Below are 18,081 nucleotides of genomic sequence, written 5' to 3' on the forward strand. Positions count from 1 at the left end.
CAGGTGGGGCAGGGAGAAGGGAAAGGAAAGGCCTGGGACACGTGGTTTGGATCACTGGCTGTGGCTCACAGTTCTGATGTGTGTGCAGTTTAGGGAAGGAGGCTGAAGACTTCCTGTTAATGAAGGTGGGGCATGAGTAAAATGGAGGATCTGCCCCCTCCCCTCCCAGCCCCTGATACAAATGCAGGGTGATTGTACATGCATGGGGAACTCCACTTTGGGGGTATCCTTTTCTGGGCTGCTGCCAGACTGTGAAATGAGTAACAAAGGGATGGCCCACGGTGACTCATCAGCCACCCTCTTGCAGGCCTAGCATGCTGGCGGGGTATGCATTTCCTCTGGCAGCCCCTCCCTGCCAGTTTCAGAGGGGTGGCCCTGAATTGGCTTTTCAGAGGTTCCTTCTCCTCCCTTCCAAAGCGAAGACTCACGGCTGCCTGAAAATGTGGCTCTCCACCTTCTTGGGCTGCCTAGGACCTTGAGAGATGTGTCTCTTTGGGACAGAGTGTCAGGTCTGCTGGAGATTGTTAAAATGCTGTTGTCTCAGTAAGGGTGAAATTTAGCCAGGCGCAGTCTTAAGTATCTTGGTCTGTTTATCATGTATCTAGCTGTCAGCGTGCAAAGCAAAGGAACAAAAGTTCTAGAGAAATACCACAGAAAACAAGTAAGATTTGAGATCCATCAGGGTTTCTCAACCTTGGCACAACCGACTGGATAATTGTTCATTGTAGGGGGCTGTCCTGTGAATTATAGGATGTTTAGCTGCATCCTTGGCCTCTACCCACACACCCCAGTGTGGCACTCAAAAATGTCTGCAAACCTTGCCAAATGTCCCCTGGGTGCTTGGCAGAGTTGCAGGTGCATGGAATGCCCCCAACTGAGAACCACTGGCAGAGCAGGAGTGAAGGGGGAGGTACTGTGGGGGTCACTGGGCACACAGAATGCCATTTGGGGAGCCTGGCACAAGGGAGTGGCCGGATGGGAGGTAGAAATAGCAGTGGTAATCAGTAGGTGAGTTGTGAAGACAAACTAAATATACTTTCCAGCATTGCTTCAATCTAATCCAGCCACAATTATGAGTAAATACTGTAGGAAAGGAGAAAACATTGCATGTACGGGGTCAGGGCAGCATTGCTGGGATATTTGAGCTTGTGGGAGGGGAGATCCAAGCTTCCCACTAGCACTGGGAGGAACACAGCAAAGGAGGAGAAGGGCCCTCCCTGCTTCTTGGAGAATGGTTCCCCTCGCAGGCCATTCTGTCTGCTCAGCTTCCCAGCTCAGGTGTCTTTCCAAACCACACATCAGCAGGGAGACAGTGGGAACATCTCAGGTCCAGGGTACGTGGGGAACTGCAGAACAGCTGGGTGGCCTGACACTGGCATTTCTCAGTGTTGGCTCCATTCTCTTGCTGGCACCCCCCGGTGGGAGACTCTGTTAGCAGGTGTATCTTACTATCCCTGGCTCCCTGGTATGCATTACAGTTCAGACTCCCAAGCACAAGCTCCCTGTATTGTCACACCTGCATCTAGTGTATAACAATCCACCCCAAAACAAATGGCTTGAAACACAAGGCATTTTGTTTTCTCTTATGGTTCTGAAGGATGATGGGGCTGAGCTGGGCAACGCTCTCTCGGTCTCTCAGGTGGTTGCAATTAGATGGGGATGGGCACAGAGTCATCTGAAGGCCCCCTCACCCACATGTCTGGTGCCAGGGCTGAAGGGTGGATCCGCTGGGGCTTCAGGGATCTCTGTCTCTTTTGTGGTCTCCCCATCACAGGGACTTGAAGGTAGCTGAACATCTTACAGCAGCTCATGTCCCAAGAGAAAGCCCTGGGAGCTGTCTCATCTTTACGACCCGGGCTTGGAAGTCACATAGCATCACTTCTGCCATATCCTATTCATTGAGATCAATGAAGGCTCACCCAGGATCAAAGGGAAGGGACATGGAGCCCACTTCTAGATGGAGAGTGGCAGGGTTCTGGAAGAACATGTGGAACCAGAAACATTGTTGCCGCCGTTTGTGAAAGACACCACGATGCCTCCCCTTTGAATAATGGCCTTCTTGTCCTTTACCAATAATAACCCAAGCTGCTTGGACATTAGCTCTTCATGGTTTGCAGGGTGGGGAGGATGTGTTTTCTGGGACTTCCCAAGGTACACAGTAGTGAAGGACTTAACAAGCTGGGCTGATGTGCCAGCTTCAGGACTCCACTCACCCCCAAGCGTTTCTGAGATGCCCATGGGGCCCAGGAGCCCTGACTTGCACAAGCCAGCAACTGCCTTTCTGCTTCCATCCAGCCAGCTTTATTGGGCATCTGTTATAGGAAGAACAGTGGGCTGAGACTTCAGCAAAAAAAGACAAAAGCAAAACACAATCCCTTCTCTATACAAGGTTCTTCCCTCTCTGTGTCCAACCAGTCCCTCCATTCTAGGTCCTTAACTCATCACCAAGCCTCCATTTTCTTCTCTTCCCCCGTGACTCCAAGGCAGGCCTCAGTTCTCACCTGGAATCTGCGCAGGATGCCTACAGGTGGTCCCAGAATTGTAATGGCTTGACATGCAATTTTTCAGCTTTACGATGGCATGAAAGCAATACACATTCAGTAGAAACTGCACTTGAAGTACCCATGCAACCATTCTGTTTTTCACTTTCAGTAGTGTCCAATAAATTACACTGAGATGCTCAACACTTTATTTTAAAACAGGCTTTGCCTCCTTAGATAATTTTGCCCAACTGTAGGCTACTGTAAGTGTTCTGAGCACAATTAAGGTAGGCTAGGCTAAGCTATGGTGTTAGGTAGTATCGATAAAATAGTCAAATTCTGTGAAAGATTTAAAGAGGTTTATTCTGAGACAAATAAAAGTGACCAAAGCCCAAGGAGGTCCTGAAAACCTGTGCCCAAGGTGGATGGTTTACAGCTTGGTTTTCTACATTTTAGGAGGACAGAAGCTACAGGCAGACATCAATCCAGAAAGGCGGGACGACTTGAAGTGGATGGGGAAGGCACAGGAGCTGGAGGGGCTCCAAGTCACAAGTGGATTCAAAGATTTTCTGATTGGCAGTTAGTTAAAAGCATTAAGTTATTATCGAAAGACCTGGAATCAAGGCCGGGTGCAGTGGCTCACACCTATAATTCCAGCACTTTGGGAGGCCAAGGTGGGTGGATCACTTGAGGTCAGGAGTTCGAGCCTGGCCTGGCCTGGCCAACGTGGTGAAACCTCGCCTCTACTAAAAATGCAAACATTAACTGGGCATGGTGGTGTATGCCTGTAGTCCCAGCTACTCAGAGGCTGGGGCAGGAGAATCACTTGAACACAGGAGGTGAAGGTTGTAGTGAGCCAGGATTGCACCACTGCAGTCCAGCCTGGGCGACAAGAGCAAGACTCTCTCTCAAAAAAAAAAAAAAAAAAAAAAGACCTGAAATCAGTAGAAAAGTGTGTCTGGGTTGAGATAAGAGGTTGTAGAGACCACAGTTTTGATTATGTAGATGAAGTCTTGTAGATGGCCACTGTCAAAGGCAACAGATGGCAAATGTTTTCTATTCAGACCTTTAAAAGGTGCTACTAGATGCTCAGCTAAAAAGACCTGGAGGAAAGGTGATTCTCTACATTAAGCTTGTCCAACCCTCATGCTGCCCAGGACAGCTTTGAATGTGACCCAACACAAATTTGTAAACTTTCTCAAAACATTAAGAGATTTTTTTTTTTTTTAGCTCATCGTCTATCATTAGTGTCAGTGTATTTTATGTGTGGTCCAAGACAATTCTTCTTCTTCCAATGTGGCCCAGGGAAGCCAAAAGATTGGACACCCTTGCTATAGAATGTAGATTTTCCCCACAAGAGATAGCTTTGCAGAGACACTTCAAAATATGTCAGAAAAATATATTTTGGGCTAAAATACTTTATTTCAGGGCCTGCTATCTGTCATGTGATGCTCTACTGGAGTCTGGTTGGAATTTGGTATCTTATTGCTAGGAGGAGTCTGTTTTGTGAGTCCTAAGATCTCTGTTTTCAGTTAATGCTGGTCAGCAGTGCCTGTGCCTGAATTCCTAAAGGAGGAGGATATAATGAGGCATGACGACCTCCCTTCCCATTGTGGCCTGAACTTGTTTTTCAGGTTACCTTGGAATCACCTTGGCTAAGGGGGCATCCATTCAGTCAGTTAAGGGGCTTAGACTTTGATTTTTAGTTTACAGTAGGCTAAGGTGTATTAAGTGCATTTTTGACTTACAATATTTTCAACTTCTGCTGGATTTGTTCAGATGTAACCCCACTGTAAGTTAAGGAGCATGTATACTTGTATCTAATCCACTTTGGGCATTGCTGCCAGAGAACCTGCCCCCAGGGAGCTATGGAAGTAGTGGAGGCAAATGATTAAACGGATGGATTAATTCCAAGTTCAGATCATGTTAGGAGTCAGCTGGGATGCAGTGTGAGGATCTTGGAGGGGAACAGTAAGGGGTTAAGAGAGATATCCCAAAGGATGATTAAGGAGGGAGAGTTGGAAGGAAGGTTTCCCACAAAGAGGAAGCAGGGAGTGATTCATTCTGAAAAAGGCAAATATTTTATTATGCTTGGAGGGTCTGGTGCAGAAGGGGAAAGGGAGAGAAGGAACTTTGGCTTAAATTCCCTCAGGAGCCAGTTCAGATTCCTAACCTGGCCCAGACGTCCAACCCAATCTGCCTAGCCCTAGCCCTCTCCACTTCCCAGCACCCAGCCCCACAATGTCCATCCTGCTGCCTGCCTGTTCTGGACTCTGCACTTGACCTTCCCTCTCCCTGAAAGTTCCCCTGCTCTTCCTCACCCAGCTTCCTGCGCTAAGTCATCCTCACCCACCCCAGCCCTCCTACAGTCCCAGTCTGCCCTGTTCAGACTCAAAGCCTCATGCTCACCACCATCATCTGCAACCTCTGTTTCCACATCTGTCTCCTGCCGGCTGTGAGCTCACTGCCTGAGAGCCAGCAGCAGTCTCCTCTAGACCAAGTACAGGCCCAGCACAGAGCCAGGAATGCACCAACAAGGAGCCTGAGACTAGATCGGAGGGGAAAGAGACATATCCTCCAGAGTTGACTTACACGAGGACAGAGGTGCACAGAGGCACGGGCAAGCTGGGCCCCAGGTGAGAAGCATGGAGTGAGGGATGTGGAGGCAGCGGAGGGCATCCGGGAGTCTGGGCGGCCCTTTGGCAGCTCTGTGTTCTGCCTGCTCTTCCTCCAAGATGAGCTCCCTCAGCCGGTGTGTGAAGCATGTGTGTGTGAGTGTGTCACCAGTTAACTGAGTTCTTTCCCTACTTGGTATCAGTTGCAAAGAAGGAACACTCAGTTGGAAAAAAAGGCAAGAGGGTTTTATTCCTGACCAGGAGAAAGAGAAGGAGGGGACTCTTGCTCTAAAGACACCTTCACCTCGAGCCATGGAAACTGGGGAGTTGTAAGGAGATAGGTGTGGGGCAGGGAGGTGTGTAAGCAGGTGCAGGGTGAGGGTGAGAGGGTGGGGACCTCTAGACGCTCAGGCACAGGCCATAAACATGCCTCTCCATACAATGCATGATGTGTTACCAGAAAGGGGTTCTCATCTAGAACCTAAGAAAGGGTTCTTGGATCTCTCTCAAGAAAGAATTCAGGGTGAGTCTGTAGAGTACAGTGAAAGCAAGTTTATTTTGAAAATAAAGGAATAAAAGAATGTCTACTTCATAGAGCAGCCCTGAGGGCTGCTGGTTGCCCATTTTTATTATTATTTCTTGATTATATGCTAAACAAGGGGTGGATTATTCGTGCCTCCCCTTTTTAGATCACTTAGGGTAACTTCCTGATGTGGTCATGGCATCTGTAAACTGTCATGGCTCTGGTTGGAGTGTAGCAGTGAGGACAACTAGAGGCCACTCTTGTCACTATCTTGTTTTTGGTGGGTTTTGGCCGGCTTCTTTACCGCAACTGTTTTATCAGCAAGGTCTTTATGACCTGTATCTTGTGCCAACTTCCTATCTCATCCTTTGACTTAAGAATGCCTTAACCCTCTGGGAATGCAGCCCAGTAGGTCTCAGCCTCATTTTACTCAGCCCCTATTCAAGATGGAGTTGCTCTGGTTCACACGCCTCTGACACATGTTCAGAAATAGTGATTTTCTTCTACAGGTGGTGACGTTAGCATTATAATGACATGATAAAGTTCTAAATGTAACAAGGGGTTGCCTGTTCCAGTTTCTGCCAGTTTTAGAGGTCTTATCTCCCTCTGGTATCTGGGCAGAGGTCAAGAAACTCCCGCACCATCAGGGGCCAGCTTGTTTCTTTGAGCAGTTGTGCCTACAAATAAAGAGACTAAAGAAAACAGTAAGCAAACCCAGTTATTTCCTGGGGGCTGTGCTGGTATTCAGTGTGTTTTACTTCACCAAACACACATTCTTCCCAGAGCAGGCACTGAGTGTGACTGTGACAGCCAGCACCAACCTGCCCACGCACCTCCTGTCCTGCAGCACTGTCAGCAGCCGCTGCACTCTAGTGTGGCTCAGGGGTGCCTCAGCCCAGCCTCTCCTGCGCTCCCCCTCCCCTGGCTTCCCAACTCTGCCTCACTTCTGTTTGTGAGGGAAAGACAGCAGTAGCGGAAAGGAAAGAAGGAGAAAATGCACAGCAAATATTATGCTTTCCTCTTGGAAAACCTCCAGGAGCCGCAAATATTAGTAACCCAGCTGCATCCCACCCCCCAGGATGGGCTGGGCCTGTCACATAGCCGACCTTCAGGATGCGGACATCCAGGCCAGGGAGCACAGCTCTGGAAATTTACTGACATGGCCCTGAATGAATTTGTCTTTTCAGTAGAAGGCCCTGTAGTTTAAAGGAGTCATTCATAAGGTCTGTCTGAGAGTGCCTTGTCCTCAGAGGAGGGTCTGGGTGAGCTGGAGTGGAGGGAAGGGCTGGGTACCTGGTGTGCTCACCATGGGCCCCCAAGAAAGGTAGCCCCACTGGGGGCAGTGAAGCCCGTATCCAGGTCGCGTGAGTTTTGGAAGGGGAAGGCCGCTGTGCTTATGATTTAAAAACCCAAATCAAACTTCCTTTCCCGAACAAATTAGAACGGGTGGAGGAAGCTTGAATTCAGAGAGGATTTCCCAGAGACCCATAAGCAAAAGTAGCTTAACTGAGCTCAGTGGGTGCCCCAGAATGGGCCAGAGAGAATGACACTAAAAAGTCGTCGAACAAATGAGCAAATGAATACAGGAATGCTCATCTTCCATAGGCACAAACGTGGTGAACGTTCCCTGAGAGAACAACAGCCCGGGGTGCAGGGAGAGGAACGGTCCCAACCGCAGACTCGAGAGTGGGGAGGCTGGTAAAAGACCCTCTTTCCTTCTGTTGTGTGAGGAAAAAGCAGGGAAGGGACCGCAAGGCCAGCCTCTCCCAGGAGCTGCGGTTCTCAGCCCCGCGATCCAGCACTACAGGAAAGTGCAGGGGAGGCCCCACAGCCCCGGCTGGAGACCCGCTCAGGCCTGGGTAGGCACTCCTCTCTGTAGTGGCCACACTCGTCTCCAGCAAACGCTTCAGTATCTATACCCTTCCCAGTGCTCACCCCTCTTTTAAAAAATGTACTTTGTTTTTTTAAAAAGATATTGCTTTGTCACCTATACTGGAGTGCAGTGGTGCTGTCACAGCTTGCTGCAGACTCTACCTCCTGGGCTCAACCCATCCTCCCACCTCAGCCTCCCAAGTAGCTGGGACCACAGGCACACATCAGGACACCTCGCCCAGTGCTCACTATTTACCTTTATTTCTTCCTTATTCCGACACCCCTTGCTTCCAAAGATGAATTTTGGAAGGCTCAGGATGGTGAGACGGACCCCATATGCACTCCACTCACCCCTGCAGCTTCCCTCCCTCCTCACTGCCCCTCAGCCACAACTCTCTCTCCTTGCCCCTCACCAGCCGGCACCCTTGGCAACCTTGGCACCCTTTCCAGGACAATACTGCCAAATGTGGCCAAGGTCTGGCACACCATGTACCAATCGAGACTCCACTTCCCTTGGGTTTCAGTTTCCACTCCTATAAAATCAGCAAATGAAAAGAGCAAACACTTGGAGACACTGTTCTCAATGCTTTGCATATTTTTTTCCATTTAATTCTCAGCACCATGAGACAGTCTGTTATTATTAAACCTATGTTATATATGAGGAAACTGAAGCACAGAGGGAGTAGTCTCCCCAGGTCACAGTCGGGATTTGAACTCCATGTTCTGGCTCCAGTGTTTCTCAACCATTTGGGGCGGGAGTGGGAGAGAAACAGACTGCTCTCTCTAGAAAATAGCATGTGTTTGCATGTATGCCAAATTTGCACAAAACATTTGGGGTTCCAGGTCAATAAAGCCCATCCATGGACCCCCGGTTTCCCTTCTCTCACATGATCCTAACAACCTGCCAAGGATATGCCTCATCAGTATCCTTCTTCCACAGCTGAGAACACACAGGCTCAGAGAAATTAAGAAGTGTATCTGAGCTCACACAACCTTAAGTGGCCAGATAAGGACCAAAATCCAGGTCCTCTGGCCAGGCGTGGTGGCTCATGCATGTAATCCCAGCTCTTTGGGTGGCCAAGGTGGGTGGATCACCTGAGGTCAGGAGTTTGAGACCAGACTGGTCAACATGGTGAAATCTTGTCTCTACCAAAAATACAAAAATTAACTGGGCATGGTGATGGACGCCTGTAATCCCAGATACTCGGGAGGCTGAGGCAGGAGAATTGCTTGAACCTGGGAGGCAGAGGTTGCAGTGAGCCGAGATGGCGCCATCACACTCCAACCTGGGCGACAGAGTGAGACTCTTTCTCAAAAATACAATACAATACAATACAATACAATACAATACAATACAATTCAGGTCTTCTAACCACAATCCAGTGCCCCTCTCCCCACCCACCTCTGGTTTGGCCTCTTAGATCTGTCTGGGATGTCTTTCCATTATACTCCTTTCTGGTTTGAGAACCACCTGAGGGCTCAACGTGGCTGTGGGGTGCTCCATGGAGCCATTTGGCCTGTGCCCAGCAGCAACGGGGACAGCCAGCAAAGGTGCCCCTGCCCCTGCCAGCCTGCTACCTACTTGGGACCTTTCTTTTCTTTCTTTCTTTTTTTTTTTTTCTTTTTGAGACAGAGTCTCGCCCTGTTGCCCAGGCTGGAGTGAATGACATAATCTCAGCTCACTGCAACCCCCACCTCCTGGGTTCAAGTGATTCTAGGAGAGGCTGAGGCAGGAGGATCACTTGAGACCAGAAGTTTGAGACTAGCCTGGGCAACAGAGCAAGACACCTCTACAAAATAAAAGGTTTTTAATTAGCTGGGCATGATGGTATGTGCTTGTAATCCTAGCTATAAGGTGAGGTGGGAGGATCACTTGAGCCTGGGAGGTCAAGGCTGCAGTGAGCTATGATTGCACCACTGCACTCTAGCCTGGGTGACAGACTGAGAACCTGTCTCAAAAAAATAAAAAATAAAAATAAGGATAAAGAAATTAAGACCAGATGTAGGGGAGATTTGTGGAGGAAGGGGACAGGAGGCCCCTGAAATCCCATCGTGTAGGCAGCCCCTGCTTGGCTAAGCATGAGGCTCATGGGGCACCCAGGTGGGCTTTTTCTGGAGACGAAGCAAGGCAGAAAACCCCTCCATCTTCTGTCCCCAGCCTCTCAGGTCTGTGCCTTCCAGGACAGAAGCATGGCTGGGTATGGGGGCATGGCTGGGTGTGGGGGCAGCCTGGATATAGGGATGGCTGGTCTGTCAAGCCCATGGTCAGGACCTTAACGGGGCAGCTTAGGAACCTCTGGGCAGGGCCTCATCTGCTGCCTTTAGTAATAAATGTGGCCAGCAATAGCCAGGGCCCTGCTAGCGGGAGATGTCATTGGTAGCCACCTTCCTTCTCTGCAGACACCATCTGTCCCATGGATAAGCAGAGTCCTCTGGGGACCCAGCTCTGACACTTGTCCTTGGTCATGTCCAGGGTGCTGGACAGACTGAGGCAGGTGTCAGGCTCCTGGGATGAGAAAGGCAGATGAGAGATGGGAGTAGGAGCTTTACAGTGACTTAGGCAGAATTGCTTAGTATTTACATATGCCTCACCTCATTCCACAGAGAATCTAAGGCCTGACCAAAAGAGAGAGAGAGAGAGAATACAATAACACCATGTACTGTAAAGAAAAACAGTCAGTTCTAAAAGAAAAACAATCCAGCAAAAAGGGAATGTCAAAACCTGGAGAGGGGAAAAAATAAAAGGCATACATGCTGTCAAAAGCACCTTAGGGGCTACAGATGGGCCCTGTAGTTAGTGTTGACACCCAACAGCTATAAAAGAATCTCACTGTGCCCCCACAGGAGCACAGAGAAGGATTGATTCTAGATTTTTTCTGTGCCATTTTATCTATATCCTCATGCACAAGTTCTGTACTGTTTTAATTGCTATAGCTTTATATGTGTTTAAACATGTAATAGAGGTAGACTTCCTTCTCTGTTAGATTTTTTTCTAGCTATGCTCCATATTTAATTTTTAAATAAACTTATCAGAATCAGCTAAGTTCAAAAAATTTTTTAATCTTATTACTTTTTTTTATTTCTTTTTTTTTTTTTTTTTTTTGAGGTGGGGTCTTGCTCTGTCACCCAGGCTGGAGTACAGTGGTACAATCATAGCTCACTGCAGCCTTGACCTCCCAGGTTCAAAGTGATTCTCCTGCCTCAGCCTTCCGAGTAGCTGGGACTATAGGAGCATGACACCACAGCTGGCTAATTTTTTAAAATAATTTTTATAGAGACAGGATCTCACAATATAGTGAGATTTCAGGTTGATCTTGAAATCCTGAGGGCTCAAGAAATCCTCTGGCCCTGGCCTCCCAAGTGCTAGAATTACAGGCATGAGCCACTGTACCTAGCCTTATTGCTATTTGTATTAGCATTACATTAAGTTTATAGGCTAACTTAAGAGGACATGGCATTTTTATGATAATGAGTTTTTGCAGTCAAGAACGTAGGCCGGTTTTTTTAAATGGGGTAAATGATTGTCCAAGCACCTCCAGGCAGGCTCCTGTGCACACCTGGAGTCAGTGAAGAAGGTGAACAGCTGACAGGAGCAGCCCCCCAGTCGGAGGAGCCCTGCACACTGTTGGAAACAGACAGCTTGTGTCTGGAGTCTTCTGTGATCCGAGGAGGAAGCGTGGCTGAGTCCATCCCAGAAAAGGGTCTGGATCTGTGAGTTGGGGGCAATTGTCAGGATTCTAGCACTGGAAGTGGTTCACCTACAGGTGCAACCTGAAGGGAGCAGTGCCCTGCAGTCACAGGACACAGCCACATGGAGCCAAGCCACGCTCTCAGAGAAGGAGCCAGGGAAGAAACACCCTAACTGCACTCCTCCCTTCTTCTGGCCCCCAGCAGCCATAGGCCCTGGGCCCCCGGTGAGATCCCCATAGAGGTCAGCTCCCAAGCAGCAGGATGGACGGTGTAGACTGGACATGAAGAGGCAGCTGGAATGTATCAGGCACTCAGCTCCAGCTCACCACGGTTCAGGCACTCAAGTTCCCAAGACAATAGTTTCTGCTCTGAGATAAATGGAGTAACTAAGGATCAAAAGGTTATCAACAGGAACCAAGCATAAACAGATTTTTTTTTTCTTAAGACAGAGTCTCACTCTGTCCCCCAGGCTGGAATGCAGTGGTGCAATTTGGAGTCACTGCAACCTCCACCTCCCAGGTTCCAGCGATTCTCATGCCTCAGCCTCTCGAGTAGCTGGGACTACAGGAGCATGCCACCACGCCTGGCTAATTTTGTATTTTTAGTAAAGATGAGGTTTCACCATGTTGACCAGGCTAGTCTCGAACTCCTGACCTCATGTGATCTACCCACCTCGGCCTCCCAAAGTGATGGGATTACAGGCGTGAGCCACCACATCTGGCCCGTAAACAGATTTTGTACCTGAACAGGAAGGCTAAGAGCTTGTAACAACTGAACATTCCCCCAGGAGAGGAAGGCAGGAGTTTTGCTTGTGCCAAGTGCACTCTTCAGACAGTCCTCTGAGGTACACCAAGGTGTAAGTAGCCATCTCACCCTCCCCTCTGCCAAAATTTTTGTGACTGGAGAGCAGAGTTCCCCTCCAAAAAAAATGAGCACAAGGAAAATACTATTTGCAGATACATAATGTTAAAACCTATAGATCTTTCTTTTTCTAGTCCCATCCATATAGCAACATTCCAGGAGAGGCCTCCATCACTGGAAGGCACCCTCTGGGGCTTTCCTGGAGCTAAAAACAGTTTAAGCCAAACGCGATTTATAGCATCTGAGTTAAACTCGTGGTCCCACCCTTCTCAAACTAGCTGGCTTATTTTATCTGGACCAGGATATAACAGCTCTAAACAGGCTTTGCCAGGAGGAGACGCCATGGACTTCAGCAAGGGCACCTGACCAGGAACAAATCACTGCAGAATGATCCGAAAGAGAAGGGTTTTCATAAATTATTTTACGTAAGGTAGATTCTGACCTTGATGGGGACAGCCAAGGATCTGGACCCTCAGCTGGGAAAGACGGGACTAAGTCCACAACTGCTGAGGTTGTAGAACAGGTTTCTTGTGGGGAGGAACCCTCTTGTGGACATGGGCCATCCAGGTGGAGTGAGAAAACACCGTGCAGCCTGGACGCTGAATGAAACACCATTGAGTCACCTCTGTTTGAAATGCTTGTTCCCTGGTGCCGTAAAGAAATAGCACTTGAACATAAATTTAATTTACCCAGCAAGGCCATTTTTATACTTTCTGCAGAAAGGGTACACTCACCAGGAGTTTTGCCAGGAGACTACACTGAACAAAGGAGACAGGGTCATTTATAACCTGACACGTCCACCGTACTGCTGTGTCCGGTTTCCATTGGCTGGAACGGTTCCTCACATTCTGTATTTGTCCCCATTGGCTAGCAACTTAGAACTCTTTAAAAGAGCCAAAGGCAGAGAACAAAGGAAGGAGTAAGTAACTTGTGGAATGCTGAGAAAGGTAAAAACACCTTTAAATAAGGAAGAGGAACAGGCTATGACCTAATGCTTGCTTGGACCAGTATAATAAGCATGTCAGGGAAAAGGCTAAATTGTGGGAGCTAAGAACATAAAGTACACTGATTTCTTTATCATGGCTAGCAGATATTTAAGAATGTTAGCACAAGTCTTTGAATAAAGTTTGCTTCTAAGAGAAGTTACTATTTATTCCTAATTAAATGGGGAGGAAGGTCTTTGAAGAGGAAGCTTTATGTTTTACACCTCTCAAGGGCAAAAGTCCCCAAGACAATGTCCGTTTTGAATTCAATTAGGTGAATTCACAATTGACACCAGCCTCTTTGCAGAGGAGACTGTTTTGGTTATACATCAAAAGCCTGTGCTTTGCCGATAGACCTGACAGCCACTAATTAGCTAGGACCTTTGGGTGATCCACTCTACCTCCTTAAACCTCAGTTCCTCAACTATGAAATAGGATGAAAATAGTACCTACCTTGAACTGTTCTGTGACAACGAAATGAGATAACATGATAATGCACACAAGGCTTTTAGATCGGGACCTGGTACATCTAAGCCTTTGTGTAATCATTGTGTAGATCGTGTCACTGAGATGCTTACACGAGAGAGGAAAGAAGTCAGTTGGGTAAGGGAGCTTCCCAACTTGGTTCAAAATATTTTGCTGATTGGGATGAGGGAAAGAGTGAAGGAATCAGAAGTAAAAAAAAGTGGGATTTCAAATGCTTCCCACCTTTTTAGAAATCAAGACATTCTTTAGTGGCCTCTAAGTCTCCTTCAACTCCAGAATTTGGAAAACTTACGAAAAACTTTTTGAATCTTTGGCTGTAAAATGTGTGTGTGTGTGTGTGTATATATATATATATATATATATTTTTTTTTTTTTTTTGAGACAGAGTCTTGCTCTTGTTGCCCAGACTGGAATGCAATGGTGCGATCTCGGTTCACTGCAGCCTCCGCTTCCTGGGTTCAAGTGATTCCCCTGCCTCAGCCTCCTGAATAGCTGGGATTATAGGTGCATACCACTATGCCCGACTAATTTTTGTATTTTTAGTAGAGATGGAGTTTCACCATGTTGGCCAGGCTGGTCTCGAACTCCTGACCTCAGGCTATCTGCCCGCATTGGCCTCCCAAAGTGCTGGGATTAGAGGCATGAGCCACCACGCCTGGCCTCTTTTATCTTTTTTCTTTTCTTTTTCCTTTTCTTTTCTTTTCTTTTCTTTTCTTTTCTTTTCTTTTCTTTTCTTTTCTTTTCTTTTCTTTTTGTGGGGCGCAGAGTCTTATTCTGTTGCCCAGGCTGGAGTGCAGGGGCACGATCTTGGCTCACTGCAGCCTCTACCTCCTGGGTTTAAGCAGTTCTCCTGCCTCAGCCTCCCGAGCAGCTGGGTTTGCAGACATGAGCCACAAGGCTACCAACTGACTGACTGAGGGGATGTGTCTCCACTTACCATAGATCTGTCATTAGCATATGTAGGCCTCAAAGAGCTGTAAGCAGCCGTGTCTACATGCTAACAGGACAAGCTAGGTCAGGAACTCTCGGCATGCTAAGTCATCCACTAGAATTCAAAGAATTCAGTGAGCGTCACCTGGGCCTGGTGGCTCACGCCTGTAATCCCAGCACTTCGGGAGGCCAAGGCAGGCGATCACCGGAGGTCAGGAGTTCAAGATCAGCCTGGCCAACATGGCGAAACCCCGTCTCTACTAAAAATACAAAAAATTAGCCAGGCATGGTGGCAGGTGCCTGTAATCCCAGCTACTTGGGAGGCTTAGGCAGGAGAATCACTTGAACCCAGGAGGTGGAGGTTGCAGTGAGCCAAGATGACACCACTGCACTCCAGCCTGGGTGACAAGAGTGAGAGTCTGTCTCAAAAAACAAAACAAAACCAAAGAACTCAGTGAACTTCAATAACATATATATATGTTACTGATATACATCAGTAACAATAACATATTACATATATAACATTATATATATATATATATATATGTATATATATTTTTTTTTTCTTTTGAGACAGGGTCTTGCTCTTCTGTCACCCAGGATGAGTGCAGTGGCATGATCACATCTTACTGCAGCCTCCACCTCCTGAGCTGGGACCACAGGCGTCCACCACCACACCTGGCAAATTTTTGTATTTTTTGTCAAGACAAAGTTTTACCATGTTGCCAAGACCAGTCTTGAACTCCAGGGCTCGAACAATTCACTGACCTTGGTCTCCCAAAGTGTTGGGATTACAGGCGTGAGCCACTGTACCTAGTCTTCAATTACATTTTTAATAAACCTGTCAATTGGCGAATATAAATCCAACAGTGAATTAAACTCCTTTGAGGCTACTTCCCATTATTGTCATGGGAAACTGTAGGAAACTGCACATTCCTTAAGAATGGAGTAAACTTCCTCATCCTCTTCCCAGGCCCCCTCCCCTTTGTGTTTTGTAGTGAAGATGACCCCTCCCTGAAACCATCTGGGTGCTGTTGCTGGCATCAGCTTGCTTCTAACTGCGTGAAATGATTGTGATGCCTGCTGTGCTGAGAACCTAGCACTGGCACCAAATGGGCGCCGAGTGCTTACACACCTGTTCTCATTATGCCTCACACTTATCCACGTCATGGAGGAGGGTTCTGAGGCTCAGAGAGGGACCAGGCTGCCTGGCCAGCTGCCCACCTCGTTGTGCCCATCCTTGTCTACCCCTTGAAGTAACCTCTGCCCTCCGCACAGAAACCCTTGGGGACAGTCCAGCCTTCTGCCTCTGACTCAGGGCTTTTCCATCTGCACTGCTCCCTACTTACTTCCTGTGGTTGTACTCCCTGCCGGAGCCTCTTTTCCTGGCTCAGATCCTCCTCCTAGGAGGCATTCAATGTTTGTCCCCTTCCCATCTAGCACTATGTTTTCTTTCTCTCATTCAAACTCCCCTTTATATATTTGTTTGTTTATTTATTTAGAGATGAGGGTCTCCCTCTCTTGCCCAGGCTAGAGTACAATGGTGCAATCACGGCTCACTGCAGCCTTGAAATCCTGGGCTCAAGGGATCCTCCTGCCGCAGCCTCTCAAGTATTAATATTATAGCTGGGACTCCAGGTGCACGCCACCACGCCCAGCCCAAACTCCCATTCAAAGCCTGTGTGCCCAGAAGCCTCTGCAACTGCGCTGGTTTCATTGTCTCACTGCGGAGCATCTGCAGCGAATCAGGTGCAGGGCTGGGCTCTGAGGGCACAGTTCAGCCACCAGAGTTCTGGGTCTTTCAGGGAATGAAATTTCCCATCTCTGCCCAACCACAACACAGCAAAAACATTTCTCCCTTTGCATTTCCCTCAAAATACTAGGTTGGTGCAAAAATCGCACTTTTACACCAAACTAATAACACCCAAGCCCTCTGACCCAACCCTCAGATGGGGGACCGCCTGAAACTTCACTCTGTCTATTCATAGATTGTCTTAGGCTTTAAGCCCCTGAAGGTGGAGACAAGATTTTTAATATCCTCCTGGTTCTGAGACCCTCTGATAAGAGCTCCTTGTGTTGTGTTCACAGGTGACTGCTGGCTGCTGGCAGCCATTGCCTCCCTCACCTTGAATGAAGAAATCCTGGCTCGAGTCGTCCCTCTAAACCAGAGCTTCCAGGAAAACTATGCAGGGATCTTTCACTTCCAGGTAACTTAATGGCTGGTTCAAGTGGTTCCTCAACAGGTCCAGGAGGCTAGAACAGTCTCCTGGCTTGGCTGGGTTCTTCAGTCCCTGGTGTTTGCAGACTCCCAAGACCAATGCTGTTCTACAAAGGACATTGGGTGAGAGCAGGAAGCTTCCTGGCTTACCCATGGCCAGGATGTGGGCCCTGCCGGGATGGCCCTGTGGGGTTGCTTGGGGCCTGCAAAAGGGAGGTAGAACAAGGGGTTCAGGAAATAATTCCCAAGTTAAAAAAAAAATGTATTATTTGATGTTTGAGACAAAACGTTAAAGTTCTCCTCCTTTTATGCTGGTAAAGGAGAAATAATATTTGAAAAAGCTGGCCGGGCACGGTGGCTCATGCCTGTAATCTCAGCACTTCGGGAGGCCGAGGTGGGCAGATCATTTGAGGTCAGGAGTTCGAGACCAGCCTGGCCAACATGATGAAACCCCATCTCTACTACACATATAAAAATCTGGCGTACTGGTGCATGCCTGTAATCCCAGCTACTTGGGAGACTGAAGCAGGAGAATCACTTTAACCTGGGAGGCAGAGGTTGCAGTGAGCCAAGATAGTGCACTCCAACCTGGGCAACAGAGTGAGACTCCGTCTCAAAAAAAAAAAAAAAGAAAAGAAAGAAAAAGCCAGTTCAGGTGCGGTGGCTCATACCTGTAATCTCAGCACTTTGGGAGGCCAAGGCAGATGGATCGCTTGAGCCCAGGAGTTCGAGACCAGCTGGGGCAACATGGCGAAACCCCGTCTCTACTTGAAAACACAAAAAAATTACCCAAGTGTGGTGGCACGTGCCCTTAATCCCAGCTACTTGGGAGGCTGAGGCAAGAGAATCACTTGCATCCAGGAGGCGGAGGTTGCAGTAAGCCGAGATCGCACCACTGCACTCCAGAGTGGGACTTGGTCTCAAAAAAAAAAAAAAACCTACAATGCAGGTCAGGATGCTAAGAGGTAGGTGTGGATTTGAAGGGATGGACATGAGCCTGAGGACTTGGCCTGCATAGGAGAGTTAAGGGAGCACCTCCTCCCAGGACGGGCTCATGGAACCTATGCCAGGGGATCAGGGAAAGGGAAGCCAGAGGCAGCTGAGGCTCAGAGTCCCAGTGCTGCCACCAGCTCCTCCTGCAGCCCACCTCTCTTGTTCTGCAGTTCTGGCAATACGGCGAGTGGGTGGAGGTGGTGGTGGACGACAGGCTGCCCACCAAGGACGGGGAGCTGCTCTTTGTGCATTCAGCCGAGGGGAGCGAGTTCTGGAGTGCCCTGCTGGAGAAAGCGTACGCCAAGTAAGTTGTCATGCCTCCCCTGGCCCCATGGCCTGCCCCCAATGCCCTGGATTCCAAAAAATAAGAACTATTCCAGGACTACTTTGAGTGGAAGTCATTTTCTATAGAAGGACTTCTTCAGCCAAA

At 48.3% G+C, this 18,081-nt stretch overlaps 1 protein-coding gene across 1 annotated transcript in view; it reads left to right on the forward strand.

Moving 5' to 3' along the window:
• Positions 1-18,081, forward strand: part of CAPN2 (calpain 2) — a 54,566-nt gene that overhangs the window by 1,985 nt on the left and 34,500 nt on the right. Inside the window, exons 3-4 of the mRNA XM_030934938.1 lie at positions 16,493-16,647; positions 17,822-17,955. Coding sequence (XP_030790798.1) covers positions 16,493-16,647; positions 17,822-17,955 — 289 coding nt within the window. The remainder of the gene's footprint in view (positions 1-16,492; positions 16,648-17,821; positions 17,956-18,081) is intronic.

This window comes from Rhinopithecus roxellana, chromosome 8, assembly GCF_007565055.1.
Source record: "Rhinopithecus roxellana isolate Shanxi Qingling chromosome 8, ASM756505v1, whole genome shotgun sequence".
In the NCBI taxonomy this organism is placed as follows: domain Eukaryota; kingdom Metazoa; phylum Chordata; class Mammalia; order Primates; family Cercopithecidae; genus Rhinopithecus; species Rhinopithecus roxellana.